The 15327-nt window shown below is 66.2% G+C and overlaps 2 protein-coding genes across 3 annotated transcripts; both read right to left on the bottom strand.

The window, feature by feature from the left end:
* Positions 1–19: 19 nt before the first annotated feature.
* ASIC3 (acid sensing ion channel subunit 3) lies at positions 20–8844 on the bottom strand. Of its 2 annotated transcripts, XM_057402800.1 has the most exons (11): positions 8195–8844; positions 3622–3772; positions 3422–3549; positions 2580–2730; positions 2426–2482; positions 1967–2120; positions 1325–1416; positions 1155–1234; positions 1012–1083; positions 756–808; positions 20–212 (listed from the first exon to the last, which is right to left on the bottom strand). In XM_057402800.1, exons 1-11 carry the CDS (start codon positions 8747–8749, stop codon positions 134–136), a joined length of 1572 nt encoding a protein of 523 aa, XP_057258783.1. In that variant the 5' UTR covers positions 8750–8844; the 3' UTR covers positions 20–133. The 2 variants fall into 2 exon arrangements, with proteins under 2 accessions (XP_057258783.1, XP_057258784.1); XM_057402801.1 differs by lacking the exon at positions 756–808.
* Positions 8845–9810: 966 nt separating this feature from the next.
* On the bottom strand, positions 9811–14571 carry ABCB8 (ATP binding cassette subfamily B member 8). Its single transcript, XM_057402804.1, has 16 exons — positions 14417–14571; positions 13629–13917; positions 12987–13142; positions 12806–12900; positions 12614–12719; positions 12358–12519; positions 12189–12274; positions 12014–12111; positions 11824–11929; positions 11699–11732; positions 11483–11619; positions 11310–11404; positions 10984–11117; positions 10688–10835; positions 10063–10313; positions 9811–9973 (listed from the first exon to the last, which is right to left on the bottom strand). Exons 1-16 carry the CDS (start codon positions 14509–14511, stop codon positions 9893–9895), a joined length of 2073 nt encoding a protein of 690 aa, XP_057258787.1. The 5' UTR covers positions 14512–14571; the 3' UTR covers positions 9811–9892.
* Positions 14572–15327: the final 756 nt, after the last annotated feature.

Here is a 15327-nt window from a genome sequence, read left to right on the forward strand (position 1 = left end):
GGAGCAGCCTAGGGCCCAGAGCCAGCCCCGCAGCCCCGTGGGGTGCCCCAGTGGCAGTGGGGATCCTCCCAGTCCCCCATTCCGGCCGGGGGTGCAAGGCTGGGCCATCAGCAGGCGAACTCCTCGAAGGGGCCTAGAGCCGGGTGACGAGGTAGCATGTTCGGGGCGAAGGTGAGACTGTCCGCGTGGCAGCGCAGGGGGGCACAGGTGCCCTGGGGACAGGAGGGGTGGTTGGGGGCAGCCGGGAGTCCGTGCAGTCACTCCCCCCACCCCATCATCCTGCAGCCACCATCCTTCTTCCACTGTGTTTGGCTCTGCCCCATTCCCCCTCCCCATGCAACCCTCAGGCCCCCGATATCTGGGGGTCCTTCTTGCCATATAGCATCCCAGTGGGGGTGATGGGATGGCCCCTTGCCAGGCCAGCCTGGCTGTGCGGGGCCCTGAGCAGGGAGACCCCGGGGACACAGTGCTGGGGAGTGATGCATGAGGATGGGAGCGGAGCTGGCGGGGGGGCGTGACCCCCATAACCGGCTCTGGGAATGATGCCAAGAAAAGCCTGGGATGGAGTGAAGGGGGGTGCGGACCCTCGGGGCCCACCTGCAGGGGAATTTGGGGGTTGCATCCTCCTTGCTGTGCCCCAGCCAGGGACCCCCATCACCCTCCCTGGGGGAGCAGCCCCATGGCCCCCCATGCCGGCAGTGCCAGGTTTGGGGCTCAGGGATGCTGTCCCCCTGGTGTGGAGCTGGGATGTCTACCTGGGCCCCGGAGGGAGCGGGACAGCGGGGCTGCCCGGGACTGCTGGGTGCTCCTGCCAGGCGGTGGGGTGCAGGACAGACGGGCGGATGGACAGACGGACAGAGAGGAGCGAATGAGTGCACAGGGTCCGAGCGGGAGATGGTGCCGGTCCCGGGCGGGATGAGGCCGAGCAGCAGATGGGTGGGATGAGGTGCGAGGCCCCCCCTTTGCCGGCTGTGCCAGGGGAGGGGGGTCGGGGGGCTGTGGGGGGGTTACCAGGGTGCTGCTGTCGCTCCTGGGGGTCTTCTTCTTCTCCTTGTAGAAGCTGAGGAGTTTGTCCCGGAAGACCTGGGGAAGGCAGGTCAGAGCTCCCGGCCATGGGGCAGGTGTGAGGCGGGGGGGAGCCGGGGGGTGCTCACCTCGTACAGGTAGTCAAAGATCTCCAGGATGGTGAGGAGGCTGGCGCCGATGAAGAGCCCCATCTGCCCCCCGATATCGCCTGGGCAGGGGAGTGGCATTAGGGGGGGGCTGCCCCCCAGAACACCCCCCCCCACACACACACCTGCCCCCAGTCTCCCCGGTCCCTCACCCAGCAGCCCAGCCACCTCGTACGCCTTCTTCTGCTCAATCATCTCATAGTTCAGGGCCTCAAAGAAGATGTCCAGCACCAGCACGTTGTCCCTGGGGGAGACAGATGGGTCTGGGATGGACGGACAGATGTGCCATCAGGCAGCAAACCCAGCTGGGGGGCTGCACTGTCCCGTGGTGGGATGAGGCAGACGGGTCTGCCCGGCCCTGGGCTGGGCTGGCACAAAGATGTTCTATGCCATGCTGTGCTGTGCCATGCTGTGTCTTGCCATGCCATGCCATGCTTTGCTGTGCCATGCTGTGTCGTGTTGTGCTGTGCTGGTTCGCTTATGCTGGGGGATGTAGCGTGGCCGTGCTGCGCTGTATCACACCATCATTGAATCATAGAATCAGCTGGGTTGGAAAAGACCATCGAATCCAACTGTTACCCCAGGACTGCCAAGTCCACCACTAAGCCATGTCACTGAGGGCCTCACCTACATGGTTTGTGAACACTTCCAGAGGCGGGGATGCTGTCATGCCATGCCAGTTCATGTCTGCTGAGGCATGCCCTGCGGCCGTGCTATGCCGTACGACCCCGTCAGGCCATGCTGTGCCACGTGCTGCTGGGTCTGCAGTCCAGCGCGGCGGTGGTGGCACTCACGCGATGTACTGCTCTGTCTTGTTGAACTTCTTGGCCAGGTACCTGGCAGAGGCCTTGCTGGGGATCTTTACCATGGAGAGCTCTTTGCCGTAGCGCACCATGGCGCAGGGCGTGCGGCAGGCGCAGTAATCGCTGTCCTTCTTCACCAGGAAGTCTGGGGGGGACGCGGGTGGGACGGGGACCACCGGGACCGTGTGGCCATGACACCCGCCCAAGTGGGGTTGTGGTGCTCCGAGGCCAAAGCCCGGGTGGTGGCGGGTGCCGGTGGCAAGGGACAAGCACGTGTGGGGTCTGAGCAGGCTGGGACTGGCACAGGGACACTGGTGCCACGTTTTCAGTGATGGTGCCTGGCAGGGGGTGGGGAGTCCCAGGGGTGATGCTGGGGGTGTCAGGGGATGGCGGTCCCGGGGTCAGACCCGGGACTCGGGGTAGTGGAAGGCAGGGTGCCCCGGTACGTACCCAGTGCAGGGTCAGCACACTCCTTGTACTGCTCCGGGGTGCAGACGTTGGCGTTGCCTGTGGGGAAGGCGGCGGTCGCAGGGGCAGGAGGGTCTCCCCACCGTCCCAGCCCTGCAGCAGCCGCCCCCCGGCTCCAGCCCCGGCCCCGGCTCACCCGGCATGTGCACCATGCGGCAGTTGCAGTTCTCGGCCAAGTAACGGGTCTCGCAGTCCAGGCGGCAGGCGGTGATGCTGTAGTTGGTGAAGAAGTCAGACTCGATGGGGGTGGCCTTGCAGTCCCCCCACGGCGGGGGTAGGTACACCAGCTGCCAGCCCTCGGCTAAGGAAAACATGGTGTCCAGGGTGTCCCCAGTGTCCCACCCACCGTGGTGCCCGTCCATTGGGAAGAGCTTATCCCACACAGCCAGGGCTTGGGGCTTATCCCGCTCCCAGCCCTGCCCCTCTTTGCTGGGCACCAGGATGGTTTTCAGGGCCAGCGTCACTGCACCCAGCAGGAGGGAAGGATGCAGGTGAGGGCTGGTACATGGCACCAGACTGAACCCCAGTGGTCCCTGTGGTGACCAGCAGAGCTGTGCCATGTCTGGTGCGGGTGTGTGCTTGGTGAGGCAGCAGCAGGGCCCAGCACAGCACCCACTGGTGCCAAGGGCCACATTCCCAGCCGCCTGCACTGCGAGCGCCGGCACACATGGAGACACCCACTCCAGGCATCTAAATTTAGGTGTCTGGCTGCGTGGGCTGGATGCCGCCCCTGCCGACGGTCTGTTCAGCTGGAGATGGGGGGTCACCACTGAAGTCGGTGCCTGTGGCAGCACCATGGGGCTACCCCACGCTGTGCCACGGTGCTCCTGGCTGTTGTGGCGGCAGAGCCGCTGCATCGGTGGTGTGGTACCCACCATGTGGCACAGCTCAGCATAGGATGTCCAGTGGGGATAGCTGTGGCCGTGCAGCCACTGCCCGAGCCCTGGGGTGGCTGTGCCATTGCCATGCATGGGATACCCTCTGCTGCTGGCAGGACACGAAGGTCTGGAAGCCGGGCGCCACACCGAAGCCCAGCTGGTCAATGAAGGGGGGCTCCTCCTGGCTGTGGATCTGCACCTTCACCCCTGCCTCATAGGAGGTCTCATCTGCAAGGCAGGGCAGGCGTCAGGGGCACAGGGTGGTGGCAGGGCTGCGGGCAGGGCTGGGGGGTCCCTCACCCGTGTCCCCCCAGACGGGCAGGTATTCCTCCTGCTGCACGTTGAGCATCAGCTCCAGGCCATTCCCCGCGCCGCCCTGCAGCGTGGTCAGCACCTCCCGGCCCGGGCCCCCCGAGTTGAAGGTGTAGCACTTGCCGAGGCGCGTGAAGATCTGTGGGGACACGGCTGGAGACTCAGCATCCGCCATGGCGCCGCCCATGGGATAGCGGCATTGGGATGCTGGGGAGAGGAGCTGGGCCCTCTCTGCCCTGCACCCACTGAATTGGAGTGGGGTGCAGCACCCAGGGATCCAGCCCAGTCCCAAAGCAAATCCCAGTGCAGAACCCCAGCATCCCCTCAGTCCATGTGCAGGGAAGGAGCTGGTGCATCCATCCCTTCCCGTTTGGGACCAGCATGGTGCTGTGGACAGGGGCACGGGGCTGTGGATTGAGCTGTAGGGCAGCCACTGCTGTCCCTGCTCCAGCATGGTGTCATCAGCTTTGCCAGGCCCAGCACCCTTCAGGATTCCCCTCTCCTCCATGTCCTGCCTGACATCCTGCCCCACAGGACCCCAGTGGTCCCCATGGCAGAGGAAGAGACCCTCTCCAGCCCCATCAGGTGGGATGTGGGACCCCAACCCCTGGGAAGGCACCTGCAGCCCCTGCCTGGGGCTGACCTACCTCTTCCTGCAGCCCCCCAGCATGGAGAAAGCCCCCACTGGCCTCTGCGGATGCTTGGCAGGGAGCACAGACCAGCCAACATGACATCCTCACCCCCCTGCCCCACAGCCACTGCTCTCCATTGGGGAGCAGGTCTGAGAGCTGCACGCTCCAACCATCACCCCCCAAGCCTGCACTGCAGCTTCAGCCCCACATCCCCAACGACTCCACATCACCACCATGGCCCCACATCTCCCCACGGCCCTGTTGGTGCACTGTGGGCAAGAGGAGCCACACTGGGACAGCTTCTCCAAGCCCCTGGGGGTAGGGGACAGTAGGGTGGGCAGGCACGGTGCCCTCTTCCCACCACTGCCCCACAGCCAATCATGCCACAGCCACAACCCATGGCCCCAAAGACTGTGCACCCCATGGCCCCACAGAGCGCACACAACCCATTGCCCCACAGCTTGTTCAACCCCACAGCCGACCACACTGCAGTCTGCACATCCCATGGCCCCAAAACCTGCTCAGCTCTGGGGTCCTCCCCAAGCCCTGCGCAGGGCAGAGCCAGCCGTGGTGTGGCCATGGCCATGGCAGCAGCACTCACGGTGGTGAAGTTCTCGGGGCCGCAGTCCCGGCCGCGGAAGCGGCAGCGCAGCAGCATCTCGTGGATGGGGTGCCCGGCGCGCTGGTAGAAGGCGCCCAGGTCGTAGCTCTTGCTGGGGAAGAAGCCGTCGAGGTTTGGGGTCCGCCCCAGTGCGTGCAGGTAGCGGGGGAAGTCCTCGGTCCCCACCGCCAGCAGGTCCCCCCCCAGCCAGAACAGGTCGTTGAGGGTGAGCTGGGAGCGCCGGATGCGGTTGTAGTTGCAGAGGGTGATGGCGGGGAAGACAAGGACGCGGCTCTGAGCCTCGTCCAGCGCGGTGATGCGGGGGTATGCAGCGTAGTGCCGGACCCGCTGCCCCGCCTGCAGCAGGAAGGTGCCCAGCGAGGCCAGGAAGGCTCCGGCCCAGAGCAGGCGTCTCGGTGCCGGCGCCCCAGGCGCAAAGATGCGCCCCAGCCCGTGCAGGGTGCAGGACCGCGCAAAGGACGTGAAGGTGGCTGCCTCCTGTGACCCAGGGCAGGGTCCCAGCGGCTCCGCAGCCATGGCGGCCTGTCCTGACATCCCTGCTGCTGCTCTGCAGGGGGATTGGGTTTCAGCTCGGCAGCAGGGACATGGGGTGGAGGGGGACACGTGAGCGGCGAGGGTGAGAGCCAGGACCAGGGTTGGTTTAGCCACAGCAGGAGAGGGCGTCATCCACACCGTCATCCCACCGGGACACAAGGGCCTGCCCTGCTCCAGCCTCACAGAGCCACCAGGTATCGGCACCCACAGACATGGACCAGCACCCGTGGCCACAGACACCAGCACCTACAGGCAGAGATCCCAGCACCCACAGCCATGGACTTAAGCACTCAAAAATCCCCAGGAATGAATGCCCATAGCAAGGGAACAACCACAACTGGGGACCTCCCCGCAGCGTCCTCAGCACCCAAAGCACCCCGGCATGACCCTGAGCTGAGCAACCCTGAGCTGCTCTCCCAGAACCACCCAGCCCTGCAGTTCCTTCTTCTCCAGGTATGTATGGGGCACTTCCCACCCCATAACCAGACCCCCACTGCCTGTGGCCTTCCCCCACACCCTGGGGCAGAGCCATCCCATGCCCCCACTTCACAGAGGGACTTCCTTGATGTGCAGGGTGAGGGGGGGAAGGGGGGAGGGGGGGGGGCTGCAGCCATGGCCCCCAGTCCTCTCACTGACCCATGACCTGGGGACCCATAACTGCCCCATGGGGTCATGGCCCACCTGCCATGGGGTGTCCCCACCGGGTGTGGTGTCCCACCCATCTTGCCCCATGGAAGGGGGGGGGGGGATGCTGCTGTGGCAACGGATTGCTCCCAAAAAGGGGAGCCGTTGCCTTGGCAACGCGCTGTCCAAGGAGGAAGGGGGGGGCGACTGCCATGGCAACGGCTGCCCGACACAGGGATGTGCTGTGGGCCGGTGGCTAGCGGTGGAGGGGACAAGAGGAAGGACACGGCAGGGACAGGGACACAGCCACAGCACTGCCAGCCATCCTGCTCCCCACATGTGGGGTACCCCACCATCAGGATCCCTCTGTCCCTGCTCCCTATAGATCCTGCCCCACACCCAGAACCCTCCTGTCCCTGAGTACCCCTTGCTCCTGGGCTCCCAGCCTGCCCCATCCCTGCAAGCACTGGGGGGCACAACTGTGGGCACAGACCCACCCAGCACGGCCCTGTCTTTGCACACCCCCCACATCCAACACCAGGGACCCCATAGCTGAGGCCACGTGCGCAGCCCCAGAGCCCAATGCCACCAGACAGGACGTGGCGCCGGGAGCTGCCGGCTCAGCGCCGAGTCCCGGGGCAGCGGATCATAATCCCTGACTAAACCCTGGCATTAGCTCCATCCCTTTCACCGGCAAAGTTGCAGTGCCTGCAGCTGGAGGCAGGGCTGGGCCTCCCAGGGGGCTGCGTGTGCCAGGGCGGCCGTGGCTGCTCGGGCAGAAGTTTCTCCCCACAGCCTGTCATGTGGCACATGTGGGCAGAGCCCGGCAGCATCCACAACCCCGGGGGCAGCCGGAGCAGCACAGCATGTGGATCATCGGCACGGGAATGGGGATAGGCACCCGTGCAACCCCAGGGCAGGGAATGGTTCACTCACACTCCCCAGTGAGGCACTGGCTTTCAGGCTGCAGCAAGCTGCTGTGTGCCACCCTGGGGCCCTGCAACCCTCACACCGGGGTCCCACCTCTCAACTGCAGGGGCATCACCAGAGCTGCTCCGGCAAAGGGCCCAGGGAGCTGCTGCCCAAGGGATGCTTTTCAACCGAGGAATTAATTTTCCCAAGGAAAATTAATTTTGCGCACTAAGAGGCTTAAGCTGGTGGTAATTGCTGTTGTGATAGTGCAGCCACGGGGACGGGGACGGAGCAGAGCCGTGCGCGGCGGGCGCAGGCGGCACAGCTCCCACAGCACGCTGCTTCCCGGCGCTGCCGCAGCACAAAGGACGTGCCCGTCCTGCCCGCACCAACACCCTGCCTGCACCACCTCCCTGCCCGTCCCTCACTGCCCAGGCAGGCCCAGCACAGGCTGCCCGTGGATGAGGTTTGCCTGAGGGAGCGGAGTGCGGGCTCAGGGGTCCCCGTGCCCACCCAGTGCTGCATGGGGCAGGGAAGGAACCTCCTCCTTTGGCCACCCTGCTGCCCACACCCGCACGGGGACACGGCAGCGCTGCTCCCCCCACCATGCTCTGGCAGCTTTCTGCAGCCCAGGAGACACAGCTTGGTGCTGTGCAGCCTCACTGGCACGCTGCTGGGGCACAGCAGGGGTGGTGAGAGGACACAGGCACTGGCGATTGGAGCAGAACCGGCGCAGCCCCCAAGAGCAGTTGGGAATGCTGGGGACAGCACCAGGGCTGGGTGGCTGCTGGGGGACAGCTCAGCACAGGGGACCCCTGCCCATGCCCACACGGTTGTCTGAGGCTGACACAGGTGCAACAGGGCCATGGGCTGAACCCATGAGCATCCCGCATCCACCAGCATCCCATTCCCAAGTGGGTGCTCGTAGGCAGAGCCACCCAGCTCGGCACAGGCCTCCAGCACAGCACGGCTCCTGCCCGGGCACCGTTCCCAGCAGCCTGGCACCCCTGCAGCGAGCATGGGGTGGTGACACCCCTGGCTGGCAGCCGGCCTGCCACAGCACGTGGGGAGGCGGGCAGCGGCTGGTGCGCTGCCGGTGGCCAGATGTGCTGGCAGGAGGGTTGTGGGCTCACCCATAGGCACTGTGGCAGCCCCAGCAGCCCCAGCGCCCGACCCTGGCAGGACACCCGCATTCATGTGCTGTCACCTCTACCCAGGCACCGTGACTGGCACTCACCACGGTGAAGTTGCGTGCGGTGCAGTTGACGCCGCGGAAGGAGCACTGCAGCAGCATGTCAGAGAGGTCATGGCCCGTGCGGTTGTAGAACTCGGCCATGCTGAAGGGCTTGGCCTTGAAGTTCTTGAAGTTGGCCTTGTCACGCAGGGCGGCCAGGACATGGGGCTCGGCCAGCTGCGGGTTGCTGATCTCGTAGCGGTCGTTGAGCAGCGCCAGCAGCTCGCCCACGTGGTACATGTCGTTGCGGGTGATCTTGGAGAAGCGGAACTCGTTGAGGTTGCAGATGGTGATGGCCGGGAAGGTGAGGTTGTGGGCAGCCACCTCGTCCAGCTTGGTGACGTGGGGGTAGGTGAGGAAGTAGGCGACGCGCTCGGCGCACACCAGCAGCAGGAGCCCCAGCGAGCCCAGGAAGAAAGCGCCCCACAGCACGCGGCGCAGCGACACGGCCCCGTAGGCGAAGACGTGGCTGATGCCGTGCAGCGAGGAGCTGTGGGCAAAGGCCCGCAGGCTGGAGAACCCCTCGCCCTCCCCGCTGCCCTCTGAGCCCGACCTCATCCTGCCACTGGGCCTCCGCGCTCCCCACCGCCCTCAGCCCCCCGGTCGCCCCATTGCCACGCTGGGCTCAGGGTGCTGTGGGCAGGGTAGGCAGGGGATGGCAGGCAGGGGTGGTTGGTAGGCAGCAGATGGCAGACAGGGGATGGCGAGGAGGGGAAGGGAGAGAGGGGACGGGAGCGAGGGGATGGGAGAGAGGGGAAGGCAAAGCTGGGCTGGGTGAGCGGGAAAGACGGGCAAGGCAGGACCGGCCCCTCCCCTCCCCGCACTTGCCGGTGCCGCGGAGCCACCGGTCAGCGCAGCCCCATCTCTCGCCCCGGCCCCGTCCCCGGCCCCATCCCCGTTCCCGGCTCCGCTCCCGCTGTCGCGGCGCAGCCGCTGCCGCTGCCGGTCTGCGGCCGCCCCCGCCCCTCCCGCGGCGGCTCCACCCGCCGCCGCCCCCCAGCGAGCACGGGCGGGGGGCGCCGAGCCGGCCCCGACGGTGCCCCCGGGCCCGGATCCCTCCGGGCCCGGCCCTGCAGGAGCCCCCCGGGCCGGGCTGGGCCCCCCCCGCCGGCAGCTGCAGAGCGGGCCCGGCCCGTATCCCTGCCAGCAGCGGCGGGGCCGGGTGACCGGGATATGGGGGAGGGCTCAGCAGGCAGGTCCCTCCCTCCCCGGGGGGCCCAGGGCACGCCCCCCCCCATCCCGAGGGGCGATGCAGGGGTCTCCCCCATCCCGGATGTCATGCATTGGGCTCCCAGCCCGGGAGGGTGACGCACAAAGGGGTCTCTCTAACCTGATGGGCAACACAGGGTATTCTCCACCCCAGGGGATCATGAAGGGTTTCCCCCTACTCTGGGGATGACAAAGAGGTCCCCCCACCCAGGGGGGTGATGCAGGCAGTGACCCTCCACCCCAGGGCAAGATGCAAGGGACCCGCACCCTGGAGGGTGACACAAAGAACCACCAACCCAGATGGGGTCACACAGGGGGTCCCCATCCCATAGGGGTACCTCCCCTGCTGCCCAGCCTCATCTGGTTTGGTCCTCCCCCAGCACCACAGCACAGAGCAGAGCCCCAGCAGCCACTTTCTACCGCTAGTTTATTGGGGAGCACCAAGGGGGCACCCCAGGAGCGGGTGTGCCCTTCCCAGGCCCTGCCCCACGTTCAGTACCCATCCTTGGTCTGCCTGCGGATGAGCTCAGCATAGAGCCCGCCTCGTCGCAAAAGCTCCTCATGGGTCCCTGCCTGTGGAGACAGTGGAGATGGTGTCACCCATCGGGCTGTGCACCCCCTGCCCCACATGCCCACCCCATATCGCCCCTGGCACCCCTCACCTCAGCCACCCGTCCCTGCGCCAGCACCACGATGAGGTCAGCCCCACGGATGGTGCTGAGGCGGTGGGCGATGAGCAGCACGGTACGACCCGAGGCGGCACGGTCCAGCGCCTCCTGCACCACCTTCTCTGACTGGGCATCCAGCGCGCTTGTGGCCTCATCCAGGATGAGGACAGCAGGGTCCTTCAGCAGGGCCCGGGCAATGGCAACACGCTGCTTTTGACCCCCCGAGAGTGCCACGCCACGCTCACCTGATGGCACAACCAAAGATGCCCTCAGTGACATGGGTTAGTGGTGGACTTGGCAGTGCTGGGGTAACGGCTGGACCTGATGATCTTAAATGGCTTTTCTGATGCAGCTGATTCTATGATGAAGCCACGCTGGCTGGGAGATGACCCATCGCAAGGATGGGAGCAGAAGGGCACAGACATGTTCCCACACCAAGCCCAGGACCTCCAGGAACGTGCTCAACCACATCCTCCCCACAGGCAGCCCAGCACAGCCTTGTGCCAGCAATAACCATCAGCCAATGTCCCTGAGGGGACTTGGGCCACCTTAGCAAGGGTCTCATGCTCTGCGGTTTGTCTGTCCCACCTCACCTCACCTCACCCAGCCCAGCACATACCCACAACGGTGTTGTAGCCCTCAGGGAAGCTGCGGATGAAGCTGTCAGCGTTGGCAAGCTGTGCCGCGGCGTACACCTCGGCATCAGAAGCTCCCGGCTTCCCAAAGCGGATGTTCTCCATGATGGTTGTTCCAAAGAGCACCGGCTCCTATGGCAGCATCCGGCCTCTCAGCATGGAGCCCTGGATGGGGCCACCTCCCACCCCCCCTCTGGGGACAACATGGGCTCAGGGGGTCCCATCCGGTGCCTGGGGGAACCATCCAACTGCAGCCCAATGCTGCACAGCAGACCCACACCTGGCTGATGAATCCGATGACCTGCCCTCGCAGCCAGGAGGGGTCCAGGGAGGAGATGTCATGGCCATCTAGGGTGATGGTGCCCTGTGTGGGCTCATAGAACCGCTCCAGCAGTGCTGCCACTGTCGACTTCCCTGTGCAGAGGAGTCCCTAGCTCCATGGCACTCCCAGCCATGCATCCCCATGACCCCAGAATCACGGAGAGCTGCTGGGTGGTGGAGGGCATGGTGGCCAGTTCCTGGCACCCACTGGCCAAGAGGGACCAGTGAGGCTGATCTGGCATCTCTGGGGTGCTGGGAGAGCAAGGGTCTTGGCCAGGCCAGTACCTCCACCAGATGGTCCCACGATGGCCACGGTCTTGCAGGGCGGCAGGGTGAGGGTGAAGTCCTGCAGGACCAGGTAGCCAGGGCGGGTGGGATAGCTGTGGGGAGAGGAGTGGGGAGATGTGGCAGCACGGTGCCAGCCCCTCGCCCACAGAGGGGTCTGGGAGGGCACTTACCTGAAGGAGACATGGTGGAAGCAGATGTGGCCAAGCAGTGAGTGGCTGGGGATGGACTTCCCGCCCCGCAGCGCCACGCTGGGCTCCAATGTCAGCAGCTCGAAGACGCGGGCACCGGCGCTCAGCCCTCGCACCACCTGTGGGGATGGTGGTGGGAGCACTCCCAGCCCTGGCTCCACAGCCCCGGGGGGCAGCGGGACCCTCACTGCCACCTACCTGCCCCAGCAGGATGGAGATGTTGGCCATGGACCTGCGGTGCACAAGAGGAGAGGCCGAGCTCAGGGCTGAGTCATGGGTATGCCGGGTGCCAGGGGTGCTGGCATGCCCGACCCTTCCCTGACCTTTGCACCGTCTGCGAGGCCACCAGGAAGGACATGAGGTCGCCCGGTGAGAGCTCGTCCCCAGCCATCAAGGAGCCACCCACGAAGATGGTTCCCAGGACGATGCCTGTAGGATGCGGGACAAAGATGGGACTTGAAGGGGTTCCTGACCCACAGCACCACCACGATGCACCCCACAGCAAACACTCACCATTGAGTGCCAGGTTGGAGAGTCCTTGGAAGGCGGCGATGCCCAGCCCCAGCCGCTCATTCAGCCATCCAGCACGGTCCACCTCAGCGCAGTACAGCCTGGGGACAGGGATAAGGCTGAACCCCCCTGCACCCACACTGCCCTCACAACACAGGAGCCCCTGACACTCCCTTACCCTGCCTGCCGGTCCTCCATGGCAAAGGCGCGCACGGTCCGGACATTTCCCAGTGCCTCATCTGCCACCCCGGTTGCCTTAGCCACCTGCAGGGAGAGGGATGAAGAGGGTGAGCAGGGGAGGACACCCCCTGCTCCAGCCCTGGTGCGGTGGGTAAGCGCAGGGTTACCTGCTCCTGTGCCCGGCGGGAGAGGCTGCGAAGGAAGGCACCAATGAGGGCCCCGGCGCCCACCAGGACGGGCAGTGTCACAAGCAGGAGGCCAGTGAGCTTGGGTGAGAGCAGGTAGAGCGAGACAAAGCAGCCCGCTGTCTGTGTGCTGCTGCGCAGGCCCTGGGGATGGGAGTGGGCACGGGTGGGTGCTGGGGCCAGGGGGACTTGGGGGGAAAGGTTGTTGCGGGTTGGTGCCACCGGATGCTGGCTTCACCTGCGAGATGGCCAGCTTGAAGGAGGACTTGAACTCCTGGATGTCAGCTGTCAGCCGGTTCACCAGCTGCCCTGTCCGGTTGGCGTCAAAGAACGCTACGTCCTGCCTGACGGATGAGGGGCAGTGGGCTGGGGTGGTGGACTGATGTCCCCCTGTGCGCCCCAGCCCCTGTTGCCCTGTGGGGCATCTTACTGGAGCAGGGACGTGAAGAGCGCCTTGCGCATGCTGCCAGCCACCTGCTCCCCGACCCGTGCCAGCAGCGCGATGTACCCGAAAGTCAGCAGCCCCTGAGGAGGAGAGGGGCTTGGAGGAGCATGGAGAGAGAGGGGATGTCTCCATGATCCCCTGCCCAGCTCAGGGTGCTAGCACCCACCTGCAGGCAGTAGACAGCGAGCAGGCGCAGGGCCGGGCGTCGGACCTCCTGCAGGTAACTGGAGATGTGGCCGCGGGCGCAGCGGGCCACTACGTTCACCAGCTGTCCCAGCAGCACCGGGATGTGGACGTTGAGCAGGGCTGCGCCCAGAGCCAGCTGTTGAGACAGTGGGCATCGTACCATGGCATGGCAATGGCAGGTGTCACACCACGGCACAGGGATGGCAGGCATCATAACATCACAGAATGGTTTGCGTTGGAAAGGACTGTAGATCATCCAGTTCCAAGCCACTTCACTCTAGACCATGTTGCCCACAGCTCTGTTCAACCTGGCCTTGAACACTGTCGGAGATGGAGCATTCACAACTTCTTTGGGCAACCCATTCCAGTGCCTCACCACCCTCACAGTGAAGAACTTCCTCCTTGCATCTAAATTGAACTTCCCCTGTTTAAGTCTGAACCCATTACCCCTTGTCCTGTCACTACACTCCCTTATGGAGCATCCGTCTCCTGCATACTGTGTCATGCTGTGGCACAGTAACAGCAGGTGCCACACCACAGTATGGGGACAGCAGGCACCATGCCATGGCGCAGGGACAGTGGGGACAAGAGAAATCACAGCCGCCCACCTGCCCCTGCTTACCACCACTGCTGCAGAGAGGGCCAGGAGCTGGGGACGTAGGAAGGTCCAGAACACTGGCCAGTCAAATGCAGGCTCCGGCCGGGGCTGTGCAGGCTCAGGGACTGCAGGGACGGCGGGGACAGCGGGGACAGTGGCCTCCTGGCAGCGTGCGGCTGTGCCCAGCAAGCCAAGCACCACACAGCCTGCAGCAGGGCCGACCAGGAGCAGGCAGCGTGGGGCTGGCGGCACGGTGCTGGAGGGCACGCAAGGTGGGCTGACCAGCCCCGGGCGGCCCCCTCCATACCTGAAACTGGGGAGAGGGGTGAGCACAGGGTGCCCGAATCAGGGGCCAGCCAGGGGGGCATGGGGGGCCCTGGACAAGGGCTGTGTTCTCCCACGGCACAGACAGCCCCCCCACCCATGCTACCCTGGGCTGTCCCAGGGCAGGGGACACCCTCGTTCCCTCCTGGTATCCCCACCCCCGGGCTCCCCCCCGATAACCACCAGCACTCAGACCCATCCAACTCTCCCCCTGGTCCCCCCACACCAGCGTTTGGGATCCTCCTGCCCCGTCCCGACCCCAGCCCTGCAGCCCCCGGGAGCCTCGATCTTCCCGCACCCCGATACCCCACAACCCCAGGGTCCCTTCTGGGGGGGCGATGGACACCCCGGACTTCCCCTCAGGGTGCGGGGGGAAAGTCCGGGGTATCCATCGCCGCCCTAAAAGGGACCCAGAGGTCCGTACTGCCCCCGCCCCTCCTCGAGCGGTCCCGGCCCCCGGTCGCCCCCGGGCCGGGACTCCCTGGTACCTGCGCCCCGGGCCGGGGCGGGGCCGCAGCACTGGGAGGACCGAGCGGAGCCTGGGCCGAGCGCCGACAGCCCGCAGCAGAAGCGGCACCAGCATGGCGGGCAGGGGCGGACCCGGGGCGGGCAGGGGCGGACCCGGGGCGGGCGGTACCAACAGCGGCGGGCGGAGCTTCAGCAGCGCGGCCCGGGCCCTGCGCCGGCCCCGACTCGCGCCGACCGCGACTCGCACCGACACCTCGGCCCCCCCGGACTGCGCACTCTGACCCCCTTTCCCCCCAGTGCCCGCAGTCCCGTTCTCCCAGAAGCCTCCTCCGGCACCGCGGGACCGCCGGGGCCCTCGCTCCTCCCAGGGCTCCGCTCCTGGAGTCCGGGCCCTGCACCGGGATCCGGAACCCCTCACCCAGAGCCCGAACCGGACCGGGCTCCGACCCCGCTTCCCGCGGCGGGGGACCCCGCCGAGTGCCCCTTTCGACCCCCATCTGCCGGTGCTGCCATGCGCGACGGCGGAACGCGGTCCTGGTCCTGGTGCCGCGGCGGGCGAGGGGCTAGGTGAGAGCCCGACACCGGCATCACTGGGACTGTGCCAGCACAGAGCGGCTAGGTGAGCTGGGACAGGGGTACGAGGGGGCCAGTGGTGGCCAGGGCTTAAAGCGCCGGGACCGGGGGTCACGAGGGCCGGGGACACGGGAGAGCCGGCAACAGCGTGTCCCCAGAAGGTGGTCGTGCCCCGGATCCTCTGGTGCGGGTCACCCTGCTCCTTCCCGCTGCCCCCGGGACTCTCCTATGGCCGTGCGTGATCCGGCCGGGGCCACCGGCTGCCGGTGCCCCACTTGGGGCTGTCCCCTCAGGGTCATCGGGGTGCCCGTGTACCCCCGTGTGGGCCCGTGAGGTGCAGGTGACACGGTGTGCATGA

This window comes from Pezoporus wallicus, unplaced genomic scaffold (genome assembly GCF_028554395.1).
Source record: "Pezoporus wallicus isolate ANWC-B61680 ecotype Strahan unplaced genomic scaffold, APGP_CSIRO_Pwel_v1 contig_8057, whole genome shotgun sequence".
NCBI classification, from domain to species: domain Eukaryota; kingdom Metazoa; phylum Chordata; class Aves; order Psittaciformes; family Psittacidae; genus Pezoporus; species Pezoporus wallicus.